Source organism: Typopeltis vanoorti, chromosome 18, assembly GCF_054136105.1.
Source record: "Typopeltis vanoorti isolate ZY-2024b chromosome 18, IOZ_Tvanoo_1.0, whole genome shotgun sequence".
Lineage (NCBI taxonomy): Eukaryota > Metazoa > Arthropoda > Arachnida > Uropygi > Thelyphonidae > Typopeltis > Typopeltis vanoorti.
Window position 1 is genome coordinate 38,493,545 of NC_143566.1, and position 26,060 is coordinate 38,519,604.

Below are 26,060 nucleotides of genomic sequence, written 5' to 3' on the forward strand. Positions count from 1 at the left end.
CTGTACATTTTTCAAGTCCAAATTCCGTACAAATGTCCTCACAGAAAATTTGGACTGTATTGAGCAGTAACCCAATTTTCTGGATGATTTTCTGTATAGCTTAAGATCATCCATGTATAACAGATGTGATATTTTCCTGTTTGCTTTGATATCCAAAGCCAGCTTTCTTTAGAATTAATATTAAATGAATCATTGCTAGGATGAACAATAGAGGTGATATTGAGTTACCTTGGAAAATTTCTTTCTTGATGTTCACTGTATCCAGATATCCATTGACTGTTAACTGAGTTTTCCACATGATTATGATCGCTGTTAGGAAATTGTCTGATATTTTTACTGACTCCAAAAATTTCAAAACATTTTCTAATTCAACTATATGACAAATAATTGAATGCTTTCTGGTAATCAATCCATGCCTAATGGCCCATGGTTTCTCTTTTTTGAATTTTTCAAAACCATTTTGTCAATTAACAATTTGTCTATTGTTTCTCTGGATTTTCTGGAACATCCCTTTTGTTCAATAGGCAGAAGTTGATGCTGTGATAAATATTGACTATTCGAAGTTGCTAGAAGTAACTTAAATGTGAGTAACTTAAATGTTGTTGGCAGGCAAGTTATTGGGTGGTAATACTTGGAACAGCTCCTTTTTTCTTTGTTTTTCAAAATCAGAAGTGTGCTTCCAGTTTTCATCCACTCTTCAGTTGAGCCTTCTTACAATAGGTTGTTAAATTGGTTAGCCAATCAGAGTATTGGGCAAGTACTTGAGCCAAAATCCATGAAATTCATTTTTGTCTAGTGCACCCCAGTTCTTCATTTTCTTTGCTTGCCTTTGAATTATTTCTGTGGTTATGATAAGGTCTTCCATCTGCATATTGTTCAATTGTTTTTCAATATATTTTATTTAGTTAGCATTTTTATTATGCTTGCTTGAATTATCCCAGAGCTTCTTCCAGAAATTGAGCATTTCTTCTGTGTTTAGGTGTTCAACATTGTGTTGAACACCTAAAGATTTCCCATTAATATTATGGTAAAACTGATGCTGGTTAGTTCTGAACTGAATGTTTGTCTTGTATTGATTTATTCAGCTTTCATAGCAAACGATCTAATTTGTTATGGCCACAATTCTACGGTTTAATTCTTCTGATACCTCATTTATTATTACTATTATTATTAGATTCTTGGAGAAACATATTCAGTCTTTTTAATATATAATTAACCACTCTCTACCTAGTTCATATTTGCAATGTTCATGGAGATCAAGAAATGCATGAAGCACTGCCACTTTGTCCAGAAGAAAGAAGATTTTGTATATTTTCATTAAAATTTTCTCAGGATGGCAGAGAAATATTAGGAGGGTAAGAATTTTCTATGAAAATTTCTGTGATTAATATAAAATTAATTATAATTGTATGCCTTTTAAAGTAATGTAATTTAAATTAATTAATTAAAAAGGCTTAAACTGTAAAAATAAACAGATTATTTTACTGCAAAACCATGTTAATTCATAGTGCAAGTGACTAAAAAATATTCAGTAGAATAAACCGATTTTAGCTTCATATAACTGATGCATACAGCATGAGAAATGAGTTGTTGGTGATGTTTAATTTAAATCATATTCTTTCCTGTTTCTGAACTGAATGTTTAGCTTAGAAACTGTTACCTTACCATTGCCACCTTCGTTCTGGATATTTTTTTGATGCTATTTTCTATAAATGGCTAGTAATATACCTTGTCCACCATTTGTTGTGGAGATTAACTCAGCATTGGAAAAATAAATTTAAGATAAAACAACTTGATTACTGCAATTTTTTTATCTTCACATTATGGTCATCTGCAGTATTTTTTATCTATTCACAGTCGTCGTCATCATTCACATTATTAATTGAGTCAACTAAATTACTAATTTAATCCAATTGTTGCTTCAACCATAATTTCAAGCACCCAGTCACCCAAACCTTCGAAAAGTGTGTACACACACACACACACACACACACACAATATATTAATACACATGTGACGTGTGTGTGTGTGTGTGTGTGTGTGTGTCACATTTTATTAGTACCTTTCTTAAATGCTGACCTTTATTTGGAGACCATTATGTCAAAATCAGATCTTGGAAAACTCATGTTAGAGATTTACATCTGCACTGTTTCAAAAGAAGTCAACCCACACCATCATGTGAGGAACAAATTGCCATAGCACCAATCTTAATAAGATGTACGACCTCCTTTTGCTGCGATGACTGCAGCAATCCTACGGCATGCAATAATGAAGTAGGGCAGACATCCCTTGACTTTACCCAGTGCTCTGGTTCATCCCACAGATGTTCAATAGGGTTGAGATCAGAGTCTGTGGAAGCCAATCAAGTGTGGTAATGTTAATGTCCACAAACCGTGCAGGTACAGTAGCTGCCTTATGACACATTTTTCAGCATTATTAGCCATATTTCATTGTCTTGCTGAAAGAGACAATGGTTAGTTCCATAGAAACGCCATAATGTAGGAAACATTGCTTTGTCCAGGATGTCCGGATACTGCTCGGAGTTCAATGTTTATGGCACCACAAACAGTGGTCTGAGGCCAAACCAGGATTAAACGACCATACCATCACACCATACAATATAAAGGTATTGTATTTTCAGGGCAAATAGACCTAACAGGGCTGGAGGGGGGGGGATACTGCTGAGGATAATTGAAAAACTACAACCCACAAAATTAGAAATTAAAGAGATTTTAAGTCTATGGGAGATGGTTCATTTGAAGCTCTCTGGTGTGAGATAGGGCCAGTAGGACAAAATATATTGTTGGTTGCTGGTATAGCCAGTGGGTCTACAGGAAGTGTATGCTGAACAATTATTATTGGGGACTTCAACTATAGGAACATAGATTGGAAGAAAGGGGAGGGGGTATGGAATATATGGACAGTTGCTAAGGAACAATTACTTTAACCTTGGCCCACCCACAGTACCAAGTGTAATATAAGTTTGCAAATAATTTTATGTGTGGGAGCAGTATAAAAAAAAAAGACTGGATTTGACTTATCAATGAGAGCTAAACCCATGGAAACACAGAGTTAAATCAGTGGTAGAAGTCATGTTTCCTTAAACAAGTAGGAAAATGACCATATTATTAAAACACTGTATATTCTTAAAAATATTCATAGCAAGTATAATTTACTTTTTAACCAAGTGTGTGTGGGGGGGGGGGGGGAGCTTGCTATGTACCATAGGTTTTCATTATTTTGAGTGGAATTTTAATACATTATTTCTCAAAAAAAAAATTAATTTGAGAAATGGTAATACATCCTCTTGAGAACTAATACATTATTATTTCTCAAATTAAATGCATTGTTAATATATTGCCATTAATCTCAACATGAGAGAGTTTTTTTATTGTTTATGTTGATTGCTCTCCATCATTGTTGGCACCTTTAGTAGAACATTGTTATAGAATTGCATTATCTAATTTTCCCATTGAAATTTGGTGTAGATCCTCCATAGCTCATTCAGTATCAACAATGCCCTTTGGTTGAAAAGACTTGAGTTTTAATTCGGTCTAGGATGAGAACATTCTTTATCAGGGCTTCCCAAATGAAGGTGACTTAGCCAGCTGATATGGAGGGTGGCAGTGTTTCATCCTTCAAAACGGAAAATGCAGACAGGATTATCGTCAACTTCCTGATATGTATTCCCAATGGGTGTTCCGGTTACTGTGACTGCATTACATGATTAAGTTTACATTATTATTAATCTCCTATCAACAAATTTCCTCCAAATCAGTTTATTACTGGTGAGCACTCCAATATTGTGATATCTAAATTTCATGCTTCTAAGGCATTTTTGACTGAAATAATCCACCTAGACCTTGGTCTTTCTCTGGGTCTTTTTCCTGCCATCTTGGCATCAAACATCTGTTTTGCTAACCTTTCTTCGCCCATTTAAGTGGCCATACCACATTAGATTAGCTCTGTTGACACATTCTTGAATAATGTCAAGTTCATTTCTAATATAATTCTGCCATTGATGCCACCAGTATACTCCCCTAATTTTTTTTCAGAACCCTCATATCTGTGGTCTTTAGTGGTTTATTTCTAACCCAACTTTCAAATCCATAACTTAAAACTGGTTTGAACACTGTCTTGTATACTTTGGTGTTTTTTGGCTAATTTCTCTATTATTCCATATAAATATGTTCAGCTGGCTACCCTTCATACCAGCTTTACTTATTCTGTTGTCTGTTTTCAGATGTAAATTACCATCATCACTAAAATCTTTGCCTAAATAGCTGAAATATTTTACTTGTTCTATAGGATCTCCATTCAGAATGCAGCAGAAGTTTTCTATGCTCTTGCCTATTTTCATAGTTCTGGTCTTTTTTATTGCTGATTTTCATGCCAATTTTGTTATATTTGTTATCAATTTAGTTAAGAATCCTAGAGACTTGCACCTAGATGTGTTTAGGAGTACAACATTATTTTCATAAAGCAAAGAGCTAAGTTTGACCTCTCCATTCTAATATCAGGCTTGATGCCACTTTCTTTCGTAATGTGATCCATATAGATGATGATGATGATTAAGAGTGGAGATAATATGCATCCTTGTCTTACCCCTGATTTTACATCAAACCATCTTCCTATATTTCCTTCAGTTCTAACTGCTGATTGACAACATAAATGTATGTATTGCTCTGTACAATGTTCCATTCACCTCATACAATTGCACCTTGTTGTTTGCCTTTTCTAGATCTATAAAACTTAGTACAGATCTTTGCCATATTCCCACGATTTCTTAACTATTTGTCTTCCAGTGAAAATCTGATCTTGACAACCTCTATTTGTCATGAACCCAACTTTTTCTTTTGCAATCTTTCTCAACCTCTTTTCAAGTATGCTTGCATAAATCTTACCTGAAAAACTTAGTTGAGAAATTCCTCTGTTATTCGAGTCTGATGATGAGAATGATGGTCTAATGCGAAAGTGATATTTGATAGTAAATTATATCTGAGAGATACTGCAAACTCCAATGTCAGTATAGTATTGGTTTAGTTTTTTTTTTTATTATTATTTCTTTCTTTTTTTTTCAATAATTTCTAGATTGTAACTGAAAATAAATAAACCATCACGTATTTTATTTGTAGTTTTTTTTTTTTTTTTTTTTTTTTTTTAAGCATTTCAGCACATACTAGTAATGAATGTATCTCTCAGATACACACGATCTAAGCTGCAGTTTTTTGACTGTGATCTCTGCAGAGTTAACCTCCCCACCGGCCAGGATGTATATATCTTCTTCTGGTTCCCATCTGCCATACGGCTGCGGGAGGGTAGCTATATGCTACCATTCTAGGGAGAGATGATTATGAGCAAGGTGGTTTCCCGTTGCCTTCCTTGCCGTAAGTATTTATGACTGTAACCTGTGTGTTCACGGGGCCGGTTTGCCTGCTTGCGGGATGAAAAACCTCAGATAAACTGGCGGAAAAAACCCTGCTGCCCACGCCCAAGACCGGCTAACTTGGCTATGGACACTCCTTCCCCGGGCATATGGTTGCGAAGCACAAAGCCACTAGGCTAACCGCGCGGACGATGTATATATACGTCCAACAAATCCTGGCTACGAGTCAGACTACCTGTTGAAAAAACATGGATATCAAGCGCACTTGACTGTCATATCCATTAGAAGGTGCAATAATCCTTCACGCTGACAAAAACACTTAACCAGATTACCTTGCATACGTAGCTACGTTCAGTTACCTATTGCCAGAAATGCATTTGCTTGGTAACTGGAATCTAAATTATATTACCTACAAGTTACATTTATTTTTCTGCCTGTTTTATCGTATAATTATAGTTTTTAATGCCAGTGCAAATAAGAGATCCTTTCATATTTCTTCACTTAGGATTGTATCACTCTGGAGAACAATGCCACTATCTTTTTTTGTTAATTATTTTTGTCAAACAATTATTTTATAAAGTCATAAAAATCCAAATCTTAAAATAAATACAGCCTCTATCTGTTACAAATTGTTTTCGTTATATTTTATTCATAATCATAGTTAGAAAATTAGTTCACAGATTGTGTAAAGGTTCGCTCTGTTATGATATTACCTTATAGATAATCATACATACATTATAATATTTATAACGTAATCTGTAGTTCTTTGCACTTCAACTTTCTTGGTTTCCTGGAATTGCCCATTAGATATTGAAATGAACGACTATTATGAAGTAAACTGTTATGTACACATTTTCTGCTAATTTTGATATTATGCAGCAATTTTGAAGTAGTGATACTTTCCCTAAAGTTTATCATTCAAAACATGTATAGGTGCATGCATCAGAATGAAATTTTATTTCCAAAATTTTCATAATAGAATTAAAATTGTATTTCGTCTTTGATAACTCCACCCCCCCCCCCAACTTTCGAAACTATCACACACACACAAATACTGTTAGGTAACGTGTGCACCTTCTTATTTCCTGATAAATAAAAAATCATTAAATTATGTGATATTATTATTATTCGACACCTCCAGGGAGTCGTAAGACTCATTGAGGGAGGGCACCTACTCTACAACTCTCAGTCTCCACCACCCAACCTCATCCACAAACCACCTCATCTACACCAACGCCATGCAGTACTCTTTCCTCCATTTCTAAGCTTCTTCAATAGCCTCCAGAACACTTTGCCTTCTTTTCTTCTTCTTCTCCTTCTTCAAGTGTCATCCCCTAGAAGGCGGTTGGCAACTATGTCATGGAACTTTTTTCTTTCTTTTGTGGCATGGAACATTTATGGTAATTCAAGCCAGTCCAGAGTCCTTTAATGCCTTCAAACCATATTCTCCTGGGGTCTACCTCCTCTCTTTCCATCCAGCTTCCCTTCTAATATTATCTGAATGCCTTCTTGTCTAGTTAGATGTCCAAAATATTTAAGTTTTCATTCTTTAATGATTTTCATTAATGTTCTTTTCGTTTTGGCTGAAAGCAAAATTGAAAAGAACTTTCCTTAAAACATCTTTGTTTTTCATTTTCTCTTTCCATGATAATTTAAACATTCTTCTGATGGTTCACATTTCGAAAGCTTCTAATTTTTTCTCTGTTTCTTTATTTAGAGTCAGTTTCAGTGTTGTAGAGAAGCCTTGATCAGCTATAGCATTTTATTAATCTTTTTCTTATATCTATATTAATGTCTCTGGATATTAGAACAGTTTTCATATCAATAAAGGCTTTTCTTGCTATCTCTATTCTTCTTTTTATTTCTTGAAATATTTTATTTCCTCTGTCTGTAAACATTTGTCCCAAATATATAAAAGACATCTTTGAACCTGTTCAATTTTATTTTGGTTAACAGTTATATTTAGTTTATTATTTATTGGTTCTTTTGATATAATCATGCATTTTGTTTTCTTTGGGTGAATAATTAATCCCATGTCTAAGCCTTCTGTTGTAAATTTCTATGACTAAGTTTTGAAGATCATCTTCAACTATAAGGACCGTCTCATACCCGAAGCTGTGTAGTTCCTACCCCACCTACTTTTACACCCTTCAATTCTGTAATATCTTTAAAAACTTGCTCACTAATATATATTATACAGAAGAGATAAGACACATCCTTGTCTTGCTCCTTTTTTGATTTCAAAGTTGTCAGAGTATGCATTTTTGTATCTTATTGAGACCATTTGATTGCAGTATGTATTTGTAATTTTACATAGATCTTTTCCTTTTAACCCATTATTCTGTAGGATATGTATTAATTTCTTGTGATCTATTGAATCAAATGCTTGGGTGTAATCAATAAAACAAAGATATATACTTTACTGGTTATCAAGGTTTCCTTCACATAATGTTTTCAAATTGAAAATTCCTTCTCTTGTACCTTTGCCTTTTTGAAAACCTGAATTAGTATCTTCTGTTTCTATTGACAAAGTGCCTTTTATTCTTTCTAGGATTATTCTCACTAGTAATTTGTAACATAGCTTGTTAAACTTATTAGTCTGTATTTTGAACATTCAGAAGTTCTTAAAATTTTGGGAATAGTGACAAAGATGCATTTCCTTAGATCATCAGGGATTTATCATTTATCACAGATATTAAAAATAACCTTTAGGTCATTAATTGTGTTTTCATTTAATTTCATTAACAATTTGATAGGGATCTGATCAGGGCCTGGTGTTTTACCTGTTTTCATTTGACTTAGAGCATATTCTATTCATATGTAATTGATTCACCATCCATATTTTGTATATCTAGTTCATCTGCGTGATCAGAGTCAAACAGTTCTTTTTCATATTCTTTCCATCTTTTTATGATATCTCATGTCTCTGGTAGTATTTTTCCATTTTGATCTTTTATACAGAGATTATGGTTAAAACATTTTCTTTTTATTAGTCAGAGCTTGGATTGACTTATGAATTTCTTTACTATTGTGTTTGTTGTCCAGTTCCTCTATTTCTTTACATTTTTCATTTAGCCACTTGTCTTTAGCTGCATTCATTTTTTTATAATTTTACTGTGTGTTCTGTACTGTTGTGTATTTGTCTTTTTTCGTCTTTCATTCATAAGTTCTAATATTGACTCTGTCATCCATGGTTTTTCTTATTATATTTAATTTTTGGAATAATCTCATTGGCTCTCATATATTGCACTTCTAGAATTTGACAGTCAGTTTTCAATTTCCCCTGTGTTGCTAAATATATTGTCTTCTTTAACTGGTAATTAATTAAGTAATTAATCAACAATATGGGGTTATTAAAACACTATATAACAGGGCAAAATTAATCTGCTCAGATGACGATGCCCTAACCATTGAACTAAACCACATCCTTAACACTTTCTTTGCTAATGCTACAACCCCCAAAAAATACTAAAACCAGTAATCCCCCCTCCCCCCCCTTATAGTGTAATAAAGAATACACTAAATCTATCACCATCCCCTACATCCAGGGCATCTATGAGAAAATAACCAATATCCTCAAAAAATATGATCTAACTTCTTCTTATAGACCATATAAAAAGTTGGCATCCGTTATCCTCTCCATCAAAGACCAACCACTTCCCCTAGACTTACCTGGTGTATACCAGGTCCCTTGCAGCTGTAAATTGTCCTACTTTGGCCAAACAGGCAGGACAGCGAATATCAGGATTTCAGAACACAATGACTACATCCGGTTTCACCAATACAGCCACTCTGGGCTTGCAGACTATGCCATAGATACCTGCAATAGAATTCGTTGGAAGAAAACTAAAATAATACACTGCAGCAAGTTCAAGTACGAAAGATTATTCATGGAATCATCAGCAGCTCTAAAAAAACATTCCAAACCTCAATAAATTTGGGTGCATGAGACTGCCCCAAATTTGGGAGACTTACATCATGAGAACTTCAACTCAACAGCCAAAACAACCCGATTAGCCCACGAGGGGGCACTGTTAGGACTTCAGGAACAATATTAGTTTCTTGCCTTCTTCCTCATTTGCTTTTGTTAGTGCCTGCGTGCACATACCATATTTGTATGTTCCTGAAGATGGCAACGTGACGTTGCAGAAATGTTGAAGGTAATCATTAAAGTTTCCTTTAATTAATATCCATTGCAAATTCCTTAAGTTAATTACCAGTTATGTATGACCAATGTATAAGTCTTGCTACAAGAAGTATATTGTCTTCTGTTTTATATCCTACAATATCTAATTTTTCCTAATTTCTGAGTTAAACACCATTATGTTGTCAGGTATATTCAGAGCTGTGAAGTCTTTCAGTATGATTGTTTTCAGAAATGTTTTTTAGTTTAATCTTTAAAGTAGACAAAACAGGGTTATGGTCTGAACCTATATTAATGATGGTTATATTATTTTTGTATCTATTATTTATCATTATAAAATCTATTTCATTTCTTATAGAGTTATCTGGGTTTGTCCAAGTATGTGGTCTGCACTTTGGATGTTGAAAGAAAGTATTCATTATGCGTAATTTTGAATGCAGAATTGTATCAATCTCTCACCTCTTTCATTTCTTTTGCTCAATCCAAATTTTCCAACAACTGAATTTTCTTACCTTTTTCCAGCCTTTGCATTCATGCCACCCATCACTATGAGTATCTCATTTGATTTTACATATTCCAAAAATTTGTGTAAGTTATTATAAAAATCTTCTATTTCTTTATCATTGTGAATTGTCATAAGAGTGTAAACCTGGATAATTATCATTTTAAAAGTCTTTGTGGCTAATTTAATAAGTGTCATTCTTTCATTTATGGGTCACAGTCCCATTGCAGACTTAAAAATGCCTTTCTTAATAATGAAACCCACTCCATATTCATGCATCTCCCTGCCAGGATATAAAAATGTAAAGCCATCTTTTTCTGGTTTTACCATGTTAGGCCATCTTGTTTCAATTCCCATCACATCAGGTCTTTTCATTTCCTGTATAAGGTTGTCAAAATTCTCTAGTTTATATAATGTTCTCACATTCCAAGTTCCGATTTTCAAGACTGTTTCTTGTTTTCAAACGAGGAATATCAGAATTCCGATCTTACTTTCGGATTTAAGTTGACATCATCATGGAGTACATTTGCAGCGCTCATTCTACTCAGTTTCAGTGTCTTCTTCCTTGTAGCTATTTACAGCTTGGGACGTTGCGGAGGTTCCAATTTCCAAAGCATAGCTTGTAAAATATTTCTGTTTCTCCATGGTTGACTATAGGATAGTAACGGGGTGAGGCCCTGATCTCTTCCATGGCTGCAGTAGCCAGCTAACTTGGCTCAAACCAGCAGCCGTTGATCTGTATTCAGATTCTTCCACTTGCCATTTGTTTCACATTGCTGTTGATATATGAATTCTTCTGCCAGTGATGTCATTGCAGTCCTAACATCTTTGCCAGAGTCCCTTTAATCAGCCATTTTTCAAGGTTCTCTGTAAGCCTTCATGGCTGCCGTATCGGCAAGAGGCACACAAAGCCCCACTGTGCTTCACCTTACAAAGTAATCCTCTACTTTATACTGCTTCCGCTGTCTACAACTTGGGTGTGGCAGTTGGACTTTGGAGACACTTTGCCACCTTCCTAATAATTCATGTTCCATACTCTTACCAAAGTCTTCTCATGCCTTTAGCTACTTTTATGCATAGCTTAGCTTAGCTCTCTTTCATTTTTTCTCTGTATTGTTTTAGGGCATCTGCTGACTTATTTGCTAGGAACTTTTGGTATGTTTTCTTCTTTTCTAGGATTGCTTCTTTAATGTCTTATGTCCACCATGGTGCTCTTGTTTTTCTATCCTTGCAGACAACTTCACCACATACCTTCCTAGCTGAATCAATCGATGTCTTCTTTACAGTTTGTCACTGAGACTCCAAGGTTTTTTTTTTTTTTTTTTTTTTTCAATTTGTTTCATTTTTTTTCAGTATGTTTATAAGTTGTCTACAATTTACCTTTAAAAGCTGCTGAACTTTAATTCTCTTACTTTCTTACATACTGTTCTTTTCAATGCAATATCCATTTTTATCCTGCTTAGTACTAAGTAATGGTCACTTCTAATTTCAAATCCTCTGTACACTCTTGTATCCTGAACCAGCATAATGATATCACTATGAACAATGATGTAGTCAATGAGGCTTTTCTTATTTCTTGTGTCTTCTCTCTATGTGAACTTGAGCACATCTTTATGTTGGAACATGATGTTGGTAAGGACTTGTCCATGTCCATAGACAGGATTATGCACCCCATAATAAGCAGTTGAATAGGGCTCTAAAAGAGGCCAAGTCTTGGCCATGACAGGCTATGGAACCTAATATAAAAGGGAGGGTGGGAAATTTATCCAATACCAACCTAGCATAGGCTTATTTTATGAAATATATTGAGTGGTGCCATTTGATCATCCATTTAGACTCTCTTTCTGATGTCAGATAGTAATAGCATTGAGAAAGTCCAAAAATCAATTGTTGTTACACTATTTGCAGTTTCAAAATTTATTTAAACATCAAGTTATTCAAGCTTATTTTCTCCAGAACTCAGCGGACTGGATGTCATATAATTCACACTCAGCAAGAGTGTACCGAAGTGAAATACATTTTAGAGTATTTTGTTCAGCTATTTAAAACAACTTAACTCTCCTAGCATCCTTAACTCTCCATCTTTACATAATTGTTTTGATATGCAGTACTCTGTCTCAGAGATTAGTGTGAAATATGTATATAACAATTCTTTAATATCCAATATTAATTCCTGTTGGTATTCTTTGATTGCTTCATTCAAATTGGGTTTATTTGTATGTTAGATTATAACATATTGACATACACCGGAAAACTTATGTATTAGTTTGCTGAGTTTTTATTTTATTTTAGAGCAAATGATGAATGCTTGTATGTCTATGACAGGGAACAGAATCTACGGAGTTTGAAGGTAAGTGTGTTTGCATCTGCACTAAATATGCAGTACCTTATTGTTCACATATATATTTTATTTAGTTGTCATAACTGAAATACATTGAGTTATATCACTTCTTATCCTCTCCCCTCTTTCCCAGTAGGCTGCAAATAGAGTAGTATGTGAAAATAATTAGATTGATGCTTTTGATGATAAACAAGCAAAAAGCATGAAGGTTGGAACTAAAACCTACTCTTGTACTACTGCATTTATTAGAAATAGCAGTTGCAGTATAATTAATAAATATTAGTGATCGATTAATTTTGCTATGCTATTATCATACTGTTTAATGCTATTCCTGTCTCCATTATAAAAATAAGAAATTATCTATTAGATTAGTTAATACACTAAACATAGCCTTTAATGTGAAAATCTAGCAAGCTGCGATCTCTGCTTACTCCTGTAATGTCACCTTCCATACTCTTTAAGCAGTTTTTCATATAATTTCTGAATTCGCTAAATCTATATATATATATATTTGGTTTCCTTTTCAGTTTGCTAACACATATTTAAAGAGAAAAAAATATATATAAGTAGAGATTAAATAATTAAATGATTCTTATAGGAATTCACTTGTAAATACTAATCACCACTTGTTTTGCTATTTAAAATTTTAATAGTAGCTGTAATATTTCCAGCAGAAGCTTTTGGAAACTCCTAAAAACTGCTATTTTTATATACCATATATGTCGATGTATAAGACGATGTTGGAAGATAAAAAGTAAATTGCTGCAATGAGAGGTTGTCTTGTACTATGAATATAAAATCTGAATGCTTGAATTTGTTGATGGAAAATATTGACAAGCGATTGTCTAGCTACTGCAGTAATGTACTGTGATCTGATAAGCTTTTAGCATGTTAATATTCTGATATATTAGCATATTAATATATTTTATATAATTATTTGTATTTAATATATTTAACAGTGCAAGCATTAGATTTTTTTCATTTAAATCCTAATGAAACCTTACTGGTATAAACATAACAGACATTTCTGTTCATCTTGTGTGGAGGATGTTGTTCATAAATTACAGGAAAGAAAATACATGAGGTGATCACTATACCTACATTTTGGTAAAGTAAAAGCAATGTGTATGAGATTTGTGGTAATCTCATATCATTATTATTGAGAGACCGCCAGGGACTCAAGGGAGGCTACACCAGCTGTCATACTTGTTCTTGAATTCATTCACACTACTTGCATACACAACATCCAATGGCAATCCATTCCAGTCATGCTACCCTATGAGAAAAAAATCTAGCTCTCATCCTTTCCCCATCCCTTCATAAAATGAAAAATTTCATCATTTGATATCCTGGATAACCCTTTCAGAAGTTTGTTCATCTCAATCATATCATCCTCTCTTTCTCTTGTTTGTTAATGTCTTCAGCCTACAAATTTTCAATCTTTCTTTATAATCAATATTCCACATGCCTGATATCGTTTTCAACACTCTACTTTACATTCTCTCTCTCTCTCTCCACTGCATCAGAATCACCATGGAAACTAGACCAAATCTGCACACATTAGTCCAGAGGTCTTATCAAGACCTTGTAAAGAGGCAAAATCACTTTCTTAATATATTTTATTAACAGAAGATGTTAATAAAATTCGTAAAACAGAAGATGTACAGCTATGTGCTGATGCAGAGATAGGCAGCGTAATCAGGAATACAGCTCATATGCAGTACTTGTAGAATGATTTGAATAGGCTGGAAAATGCTGATGAGTTCCATGTTAGTAAAATTATACACTATGATGAAATGAGATATCTAATGTCATGTGATACTGGTGGGATTGTTATTGTGGGGCTACTCCATGGAGTCCTGAAACTCATCATGGGAGCCCTAAACATCATATCAGGCACTGTTCATCATTTGTGCAGTATCTATTATACTTTGCTTTGAACCCATTCACAGTCATGGCACCAACAAGAGACTCAGGCAGTCTGTTCCACTCATTTGCCACTCTCCAAGCAAAAAATCTAGTCCTGACACCCCTGCTAACTACACTCTTGCTCAGTTTCCATGGGTGGCCCTCCTCCCACCAGCAGACCTGTTTTGAAAAATGTCCTGTGTATTAATCTTGTAAAACCCTCCAGTAATTTGTATATCTCAGTATCATCCCTTTTCTGCCTCTCAACCAATTTCTGTAACCCACAAATCTTCAATCTGTCCTTGCAAGATTCATTCCATAGACCTGCTACCATCTTGGTCACATGCCTCTGGATCATCTCCACCTCATTCCCAAGAAACCCGGTTGATCAGATCTGTGCACAGTAGTCAAGGGGATCTTACTAAAGCTCTGTAAAGAGCTATAATAACCTGCTTGTCTCTGTTTGTCAAGGTATTCTTCAGTACCCAAGTAATCCAGTGAGCTGCTTTAGCCACTTTTGAAGTGTGCCCTCTAAACTTTAACTCCCTATTCACTAACACTCCCAAATCCTTGACTTCATCAATTTCCTGCAGTACAGTTCCATTAGTGTGGTACACAGCTGGTAATCTTTTCATTCCAAAATACATAATCTTACATTTTGCCACATTAAACTGACATCCATTCTCCTTTTCCTAGTCCACCAATCTATTCAAATCATCCTGCAAAATTTTAACATCATCTGTATTAACTATTGCTCTACCCAATTTTGCATCATTGGCAAACAACAAAATAGCTCCTCTCAGATCCTTTCCTGTATCATTAATATACAAATTAAATAGTAGCAGCTCAAGAACAGTGCCCTATGGCACTGTTCTTGAGCTGCTACTATTTAATTTGTCATGGGCAGGACTGCTGGACTCTACTCTTGAATAAACTACTTTCTGATACTCTCTATCAACCACACTCTTATTCACTTTCAGTGGCAGCTCATGGCTAAAAATTGTGGGGGGGGGTGCAACTTTTGAAATATACATAGACACTGTAAGTACACTGTATATGTGTTCAGATAAACTATCAAAATTACGGTAAAAATTTTTAAAAAATTAAACATGAAAAAATATTGCTTATTATCAATAAAATTATACAGTTTGGTATAATTCAAAATTGCTTAAAAATAAAATATATTCTTCTTGTTTAGTTTCACAAAAAAATTGTTTATTATCGATAAAATTATACAGTTTATATTTTTAACGCCTTTTTGTTCCCATATAGGGAGATGGCGAGGCCGTAGTTTATCCCTATCTAACTTTTGGAGACTGAGTGGGCAGTTCAATCTCCATTGGTAGCCAATCAGAGATAGCTGGCCCAAGGCTATCACTAATTAATTGACATGCAGTGAAGAAGGCAGCTAGTAAGTTCTGCCATCATCTGGTGGTCCCTAATACAATATTTTTAATGTCTGAAAATAGTATGGGTTCGAGGCCGATTTTCTTGAGTTTACAGGACAAAAAACCAGATTTTTTGTCCCGTAAACTCAAGTTTCCATGACGAAAAATCTGCTAGCCCGTGCCAGAGATCGACTAACTCTAGAACCGGTCGAGAAAAGGCTTTAGAAAAAGTTCCTCTAGTCGATGTCTAGATTCAAAGTCGTGCGGTCAAGCGCTGTAGAGTGCAAATGCCACTTCTACTGAGCTAGTTTAGTATAATTCAAAGTTACTTAAAAATAAAATCAATTATCATAACCCCAAGAATGTTCTAAAATAAAAACTATAACAAATGTTATGTCTTTAATTGTAATGTCTAAATATTTAAAAAGACGGAGTAAACACGATAAGCACTATGTGAACACTCTTCTACTGCTGCATTATGCTAATAGCTCGCATCTCACTATAACGTGCATATACTTGCGCGCATAGCAATATGACACTGTGGTAAACACTGTGCTGCTAGTGTCCTTCGCCCTCCTAAGTGCTACAAGATGGATTTTTATTATTTTTTATACAAAATAAGAGAATTATATAGGAATGTTGATGATAAAATTAAATATTACAAGCAAATATAAATAAATTAATAAATATATTTATGTATCGAGAAAAATTGGGGGTTCTGCAGTGCCTATACACGAGCTGCTCCCTGTTCACTTTGCCAACTTTATATCCATCCCAGTGTGCTGTAATTTATTGATTAGAATTCTGTGTGGTACCCTGTCAAAAACTTTTGCAAAGTCCAGCAATATCACTGTTAATCCAACTTTATCCAATTCAGCTGTCACTGAGGACCAACCAACCCTTCACACAAAGATCTTGCTGCCATATAGCATCCCATTTAGGTCTCTCTCTTCTTGTATTTTGCTATTGAGTTCCTGTACCTTGACTCCAACTCCTGATACTGATCAGTAATTTGCTACATCGGTCTTGGAGCTTCTTTTATGCAGGGTAACTATTTTCTTCTCTTTGCACCCCTCTCCCTTGGAACTAACCCAGAGCCAAGTTAAATTATGCTGAAAGAAACTGATTAGGCTAGGGATCTTGGAATGTTAGTAGATAGTATGTAGATGTTCAAAGGCCATACAACAAAGATTGCAAATACAATTCATTGGATAAGTGCAATGATGAAACAAACATTGACATATAAAGATATGGAAGTCATTTTGCTTCTTTACAAGTCCTTGATAAACCTCACTTGGACTATTGCCCTTTCTTTTTCTAGCATTTCAATGAACAGTACTATCTTCAAGTATTCAAGTTTTTTGAACTCTCTGCCCATCCACAGTATTAACAAGCTGTAAGTTAGCATCTCATGTATGGGACGACTAAATATATATGTAGTGATGTCTATTTCCCGTGACTAAATAGGATCAACAAAAGGTCACTGCAAGGAAATTTCCCAAATGTTAGTACCAACGACCCCCCCCCCCCCCCACACACACACTCAAATTACCTTATTTGTTGTTTTATGATATATACAGGATTGCTCTGAAGCAATATGACAGTGCTGTAAACTAGTCACCACAGTTACTATTGAAATGTTTCCTGAAACAATTGTAATAATATTAACAAATTTCTTACAATTTGTACCTAACTGTCCAAATATTGATGAAATGTGGTTCTAGCCCTGGACCATTACTGTGTCATTGTGTAAACATATCCCCCAGTGGTGGATTGGTCTCTGTTGACAAGTTGAGCATCTTATCTGATCACCAGATCCTATTTTGCAGGATTTTTCCCTCAGGGAGACACTCTAAAGAATATGGTATTCATGAACCCTAGATAATTGAGGAAATTACACAACTCTATGATGAAAAGAGTTGATAACTGCATTAATGTGAATGTAAAATTCTTGTTATAATACTAGCCTTTTGTTGCACATCTAAATATGTTCTGCTAATAAATTTTTTTCTGCTTACATGTGGATTCTCTGATTGCCCACCCTGTGTTTAATAAAGAATATTGAAAGCAATGTTTTTTGAGAAAACACGTAAATTAAAATACACAACTCTAAGTTAGACTTGAATAATAATAATAATAATAATAATAAAAAACGTTAAGAAACTTAATATTTGAATGAAAATGTATTTTTTGAAAAGCTTTCAGAAAACACAAGCACAGCTGTCCAATGCATTCAATTAAAGATACCAATAAATTATATACTTGGTTTGATCCTTTATCCAAGTGTAAGCAAACAAAAGTTTGTGCCTGAAGTATTTTCAGGACTAGTACAAATACTTCAGGTGTAAACTTTGTTTGCTGACACTTGGATAAAGGATTAAACCAAGTATATAATTTCTTGGTATCTTTAATTTATAGTATAACCATGTGATAAAAACTTCCAATGGCTGTCCAATGCATTTTAATGCAAGCTAGAAAATAATAGCAAAATTTAAACAAAAGAAAAATGTTCAACTAGTATACAATACAGCAGCACATTCACCTCTTTTCCACTCCTGGAAAGAGTGTATCATAAATATGTAAACATTTCATCAATTCATAAAATTATAGTAATCACTATAAAAAGTTCTAAATAAAGTTTTTCATTTGTCCAGCTGTCTAATGCATTAAATTAAAGATACCAAGAAATTATATACTTGGTTTAATCCTTTATCCAAGTGTAAGCAAACAAAGTTTGTGCCTGGAGTATTTTCAGCACTTGTGAGTGCCAAGCCTCTTAACATGTGACCACAATATTTTCTTCAGTCTATTCATTACTTAAGATGAGATGAATTAGAATCTGGTGAGCTTGAAAAATATACTAATTGCACATTTTATTCAGTATTCATTCTGTGGTATGATATTTTGTGGCTAAAGTACTTTACTCCCAAGTAAAGTCAGGCAGTATTAAATTTCTCTCATACATACTAGGCAAAAATTCTTTCGCATGCCTTGGATCAAGTGGATCTGACTTTTGAATACATTCCAAAAGAAAAATCATGATAATATAGTTCATATTATCATGATAATAAAGTATCATGATAATATATAGCTCAAGTTGTATCTTGGTATTCAGATACCTACATCACTTTTGCTTTTCTAGTACAATCAATGGCATCCCAATCTGCATGAAAGCAATAACCAGCCTTCTATGAGGAGAGAACATTCAGCACCTAAAAAATAAGAAAAGTCACCCATAATAATTACCTACCTTCCACTTATTAAGTTTATTTACTGATACGTATCTTCCTCGATAAGTCCTTGGACTGTTTGGAAGTGTTATGTAATAATAATAATTCCCCAGCCTGTAGTAGCAGCAGCAGCCAACTATTGTACACCCATACTTCATAGAGCCTAGTCTGCAGATTGCCAAAAATAGTCGATTCATGCTGAAAGGGAGAAAGAAATAAAGGAAAAAAAGAAATAAATGAATTGGTCACCAATACGCGAAATCTCGTACTTTATACGTAAAAATTTTCCAACTGTTATACGAGCAAGATAGTTACCACTTTAAAATTTACAATTTTCATAAAAGAAAAGCTAATTTTCCGACGTATAATAATAAGGGCTCATCCCCTGAAACACATGATTACCCTGATATCGGAATGGATTCTCCTTCTTTTGACATGCACAAAAGTGTCGAAGGGTCTTGCATCTGTGGCCATACAGTACATTGTCCTGTTAGCTTCAATCTCATATCAGACAGCCTGAAATGCACTGCTTTTCATCTAATTGACATCCTGTTCTATTTCCACTCTTTAAAGATGCAGTTCTTTAAATGGAGGGATATTGCTAAATAAATCCCAAAAATACTGTAGTTTTCACATTCTGTATCAATAATTATATCATCCTCTGTCAGCCACATCTCACTAATGCAAATAACTTTGGCCAGTGGGAACTAACCAATGCCAAAAACTCTTTCGTCTGATACTATCCTCATGGTCCCATTACTAACTTTATGCTCATATTCACAATCCCACTCCTATTTTCTACCTCAGGAACTAAAGTCAGCATTTTCTCTCCAATTACACACCCATTTGCCTTAATAGTGCCTGCATAACTTGCTTCTACTTAACACTTCTAGTTTTCCTGATTTTGCACGTCCAATCCTACTCCAGTCAGCAGCACTTTTTCTAAACTTTTAAAACTGAATCTATTCAAATGCAAACTGTCTGTCTCATCTAAGTTCTTTTCAGCCATCAAACTTGCTCCACACCTGAAACTATACATCATTCCTCCTAAACAACCTATGCATTGAGTCATATACAATTATGGCCCTCCTTTGCAACTCACCTCCATATACCATAGCAACATGCTCACTGTCTTTACTCTCTCTCGCTGTTCTCTTTTGCTACTGTCAGTAACTCTTTCATGTCTTCCCTCATACCATAATTTTTTGCCTTTCGGACCATTTGTGCCTATCAAAACAATTAACACTTTCACTTTACCTTTCTACGTGTTGAGGCTTAAGTACTTAATGACATTATGTTGCAAGTTTAATGAAATATTTATAGCACTAGGAAACAATTAAAACTGATTTTAATGCTTCCAATATTTCATCTCAGTCAATGACATCTTAAGGGATTACAAACAAACTATTATAACACACACACACGCACTCAAATACAACACAATACTAAGTGAAACACATAGGTGACTCTAAAGTCCTATCTAGGTCATGCCCCTCTATGAGCATTTGTAGGGCCTAGGATATAAAGTGGGACTTGATCTGATAATTATCATCATCATCAAATTCCTGACAGGTACCCTCAAGGGGCGTACAGGATATGATAGTACTACATGAAAAATTTACATCATTACTAACTTCCTATCTACAATTTTCCTTCAAATAAGTCTGTTACTTGTCAAGACTCCAACATTATCAGATCTTATATTTCTGTCGTCTAAGGCACATTGTACAATATCAATCCATCTATATCTTGGTTTTCCTTTGGGTCGTTTTCCTGCCAGAGAACACTTGTTTTGCTGATCTTTCCTCGTCCATTCTGTTTAAGTGACCATTCCACCTGAGATTAGCTCTGCTTACGCATTCTTGGATGCTCACAATGTCAAGTTCTTTCCTAATATCCTCGTTTTTTATATGATATTGCCATTGATGCCATCTGTTCACGCCTCTAATCTTTCTCAGGACTCTCGTATCTGCGATCTCTAGTCTTTGGTCAAGTGTTTTACTTCTGACCCAGCTCTCAGATCCATAAGTTAAAACTGGTTTGAACACTGTCTTGTATACAGCTAATTTAGTGTTCCGACTAATTTCTCTCTTATTCCATATGAATTTATTCAATTGACTTCCCACCATACCAGCTTTGTTGATTCTGTTGTCTATTTCCATATTTAATTTACCATCTTCACTAAAATTCGTGCCTAAGTAGCTGAAATGTTTTACTTGTTCCACAGGTTCTCCATTCACAACGCAGTTCACATTTTCAATGATTCTGCCTATTTTCATTGTCTTTGTCTTTTTATTGCTGACCTTCATACCATATCTATTACAACAGCTATTCAATTTAGTCAGAGAATCTTGCAGACTTGTAGTGGATTTATTTAGAAGTATAACATTGTCCGCATAAAGCAAAGAGCTGACATTAACATCTCCAATTCTGATATCATTTTTAATACCACTTTCCTTCATATTGTGATCCATATAGATAATGAATAACAGAGGGGATAATGTACATCCTTGTCTCACACCAGATTTAACATTAAACCATCTTCCTGTACTTCCTTCAATTCTAACTGCTGACTTACAACTCAAATAAAGACTAAGTATTGCTTGCTATAATGCCCCATTGAAACCATATAATTGTAGAGTATTGAATAGCTTCTCTCTTGGCACCTTGTCATATACCTTTTACAGATCGAAAAAACTTAAATACATATCTTTGTTATAATCCCATGCTTTCTCAACTATTTCTCGTAAAGTGAAGATCTGATCCTGACAGCCTCTATTTGGGCTGAATTCCACAATTCTTCTCAACCGTTTCTCAAGTATAATTGCATAAATCTTGCCAGGAACACTCATTAGGGAAATACCTCTGTAATTCTCACATTCAGTTTTATTTCCTTTTTTATATATGGGTACTATGAGAGCTCTACTCCAATCATCGGGAATTTTCCCCTCTGTCCAGGCCTTTTGAACTATGCAGTGCAGCCACAGTAAGACTTTTTAATCATTTGACCACCATACTTCAGCATTTCTGGTCGAATATCATCTACTCCTGCTGCCTTTCCACATTTCAAGCCTTTGATGGCGTTTTCTAATTCAAGTATGGATATGTATTCCTGACTGTGTGCCTGTTGAGTGATTTTTACCACTGTGCTATCACTGCTTGTTTCATTTAGCAATTTTTCATAGTAGTTACTCCATACTTCAAGGATATCTTTTTCTCCTGTTTTCATGTCACCTTTATCATCTCTAATTCCTTTTACAGCACTCTTTCCTCCATTTCTAAGCTTCTTCAACAACCTCAGAATATTTTGCCATCTTCTTGATATTTTTTTCTATGTTCTTGCCAAAGTCCTCCCATGACTTTTGTTTAGCTAGTTTTTCACAGTGTTTAGCTTTCTTACATTTGTCTGTGTATTCTCTAAGAGAACAAGCTGACTTATTTGCCAGTAACTTTTGATATGCTTTCTTCTTTTCCTTCACTGCCTCTTTAGCTTCCTGTGTCCACCATGGAGTTCAGTTCTGATTTTTCTATCCTCGCAGACAACCTCCCCCACATGCCTCTCTGGCTGAATCAATCAGGGTTTTCTTCAAGGCTTGCCACTGAATCTCCAAGGTTTGGTTCCTGTTCTCAAACTTTCATTTTTTCTTCAGTAAGCTTTGTGTATTTTAGTCTGCAGTTCACATCTGAGAGTTGCTCAACTTTTATTCACTTTAAAACTTTCTTACATGTTATTCTTTTCATTATGAAATTCAGTTTTATCCTGCTCAAGACTAAATAGTGATCACTTCCAATTTCAAATCCTCTATACACTCTGGTGTCCTGCACCAGGGAGAAAACATTACTATCAACAATAACATAGTCAATGAGACTTTTCTTATTCCTTGCCTCTTCTCTCCATGTGAATTTGTGCACATTTTTATGTTGGAACATGGTGTTAATAATAACCAGTCCATGTCCTGAAAAGAAATCCAACAGGTATTTGCCATTATTATTAGCTTTGCTGTTTTCTCCATATTTTCTCAAAATATTTTTGTATGTCTGACAGTCATTTTCTAGTCTGCTATTTAGATCTGCAACAAGGACTAACTTTTCCTTTTACATTGTGTCAATTGCTTTCTCTAAACCTCCAAAAATTCCTCCACATCTACCTCAGTAGAACCTTCTGTTGGACCATAGGCACAAATTAGTCTCATTGTCCAATTCCCCATTCTGATATTTGCCCACATCACTCTATTTGGATTACCTGCCATTCAAGAGGATTAGCCTAGTAATTTGTATTGAATACTATAGCTACTCCTTCTTTTCCTTGATTGTTATTGCCTGAATATAACATTTTGTATTTATTGCTCAGAAAAATCTCACCAGTTTTTGTCTTTTTTTGTTTCAGTCAACCCTATTATGTCAATCTGGTACTTATCTAATTCCTCAGCTAGCTCCATTTCTTTGCCATTCAGGCTTCTTATGTTGATAGTACCGATCTTTAACTCTGGTGATGTTGAGTTGGGGTGTGCTTTCAGATTTGTTCCAGTAGCTAATTTTTTGCTGTTTGCCCTGGTTCCATGGCAAAAACGAGGGCCTTGTGTAACTGGGCGATTCCCCAACCGGCATGAAATTTTGTCATGTTGTACCATCATTTTGTATATTGGTTTAAGCCAATAAGAATACAATTTGGTCGGCTAAATCCTAAATTGCCAGCCCATCTTCGTTTGTTCATTCAGTATATAGGTAGATACCCAACAGGGTCACCACGAGAAGGTGAGGATTGGACATTAGGTCAGAAGCTCTGGTTGGTTCTCTGCATTCCTTTTAAGGCTATGTGGAGGTTTCCTCTCAGTTATACAGCTTTGACCCTTATGCACCCCGATCTGATAATTAATGTTTCCCAAATTTTGGAAAGTTTTATGTGTATTTATTTAAATTTGATTGATTTCTGAGTGCCACTGCAGATTCTAAAAACAAGATACAACTGGGTTGTATCCAAAACATGGTCTGCAAGGCCAGATTGACATCATGATTGATAGTCATGATTGCAGATGTATGATTTGTGTTCTTCTAAATGAATGGTTGCTGATCTACCTATCTGTCCAAAGTAAGCTAGCTTTCAGGAACAGAGTACTTTTTAAACTACAGGCATTGAGAGATGAAGGAGCTGATCTTTAGTAGAACAGATAAAAGTAGCAAGTTTATGATGGGGCTTAAATGCTGCATTGGAGGTTGCACTTTTTTAAGGACCTTGCTATTTTATCTGATGTGCCATGGATGTAGGGTATGGTGATAGTAGCATTTCTGAAATCCTTCTGAAGAGATAGCAGAGGAATGGAGGAAGAACTGATTATATTTTTAGTTCTGTAATCGCTGTATCCATTGGAAAGGAAGATATTGTGTATGTGGTTGAATTTGGTTGAAAGGGAGGTTCCACTGGAACAAAGATTGTGGACTGTATTGATTAGAGTTTTAATAATGCCATATTGTTGGGGGGGGGGGGAGTTTGTGAATTTATCTGTCTGTGTGAGTAGGTCTTGTACATACATTCACTCTTGAACTTTTTATATTAGCTAATCTTATGTGAAGTCATAATCTCTCCATTTGTTATTTTCATCTGAGTTCTCATTTCTTCCACTTCCTTTCTAAATAATTCTATTTCTTTTTCCATGGAATGAAGAGTAGACAAAGTAGAGCCAGAAAGAAATGATAGGCCATCATCACGAGGTTTTAGGATAGTAAAAGTTTGTGCTTTGGTACTGCCAGTACAGAATGGACCATTGGCCAGTGCAGTTTCTTCAAAAAGCTTTTCAGAGGCAGAATCTGATTCTGTCTCCCGATTTTTCCAGTTGCACTGAATTTAAACTAGTAAGTGAAAGAAATGGCAATCCCAGCACTTGAAGGTATTGTAGATTAATAGAAGAAATATCCTTATGCATCATTGTGGAACTACTGCTACTATCTTGATATAAAGTATCAACAAAAGGTGAACGAGAAGGCTTTTCAAATAAAGCAGGACTCTGGGCTTGATGTCTCCTAAGTAATCTGAATGGATGTGGAAATTGTAAGGAGTATAGAACAATAGTAAGTACAGGATGCTTGTTATTATCTGGAATTCACGTTATCCCTTTATACAGTATAACATACACTATTTTGTTATATGTGTTAATAGCGGTAAATCTGTTGATAGTTTTTTCACTTGGCTATACTATAAATTAAAGATGCCAAGAAATTATATTCTTGGTTTCATCCTTTATCGAAGTGTAAGCAAAGTTTGCAAGTGGAGTAACTTCATGACTGGGCTACTTCTATATAGAGACTAATGGCCTCACCATTTGTCTCTATATACAAGTAGTCCAGTCATGAAGTTACTTCACTCTCCAAAAAACTTTGCTTACATTTGGATAAAGGATGAAACCAAGAATATAATTTCTTCGCATTTTTAATTTATAGTATAACCAAGTGAAAAAACTTTCAACATCTATCTCTAATCCAGAGTATGGAAATATGACTTCTGCATTACTTCAACCTTGGTACCACTTCTGGGTCTAGCTCCCACTGATAAGACCTCGATAAAGGTTGAAACTGGTCTGGGCAGTGGCCCTTCCCATAATGCATAGCATTATACATGTCTGTAAGGATATGTGCATTGTGGAATACTAAGGCAATTCATGTGAAGTTACTTCACATGCAATTACACTTGGATAAAGGATGAAATCAAAAATATAATTTCTTGGCATCTTGAATTTATGGTGGTAAATCTATTTCAGCTACTGTATCTTTTCCAAGGTCATGATTTAGCCACAATTTCAGAACACTGACCATTAGAAAATGATTTTTAAGTGTTTGCATATGAATGCAGAAGGAGAGATAAATAGTGAGAACTCAGGTCTTTTTCCATTGTGATCATCATTGCCCCCTCATTAATATCCTCAAGTACTCCTGCTGTTACGAGCCCTGTGGTTTTTGATTTCACCTGTTTCTTTATACATTTATTGTGAGTTATGAAGTCTTCTCTGAAGTCTCCCTCTTTTCTGTTACATACTCCAGTAAAAAACAAGGCCTGTACACCTAAGCTAGGATCATGTCCCACCTGCTGATGAGATTGACTGTCAACTAACCCAGTACTGGTAAGATTGGATAGTTCATTTATAACTGCATTTATAATGCAGTTTTTGT

The 26,060-nt window shown here is 34.9% G+C and overlaps 1 protein-coding gene across 2 annotated transcripts in view; it reads left to right on the forward strand.

The window, feature by feature from the left end:
- LOC150096603 (DDB1- and CUL4-associated factor 11) overlaps window positions 1-26,060 on the forward strand; it is a 346,061-nt gene that overhangs the window by 212,829 nt on the left and 107,172 nt on the right. For both annotated transcript variants that reach the window (XM_090408033.1, XM_090408034.1), the window contains 2 exons: window positions 1,232-1,355; window positions 12,325-12,382. In XM_090408033.1, coding sequence (XP_090264159.1) covers window positions 1,232-1,355; window positions 12,325-12,382 — 182 coding nt within the window. The remainder of the gene's footprint in view (window positions 1-1,231; window positions 1,356-12,324; window positions 12,383-26,060) is intronic.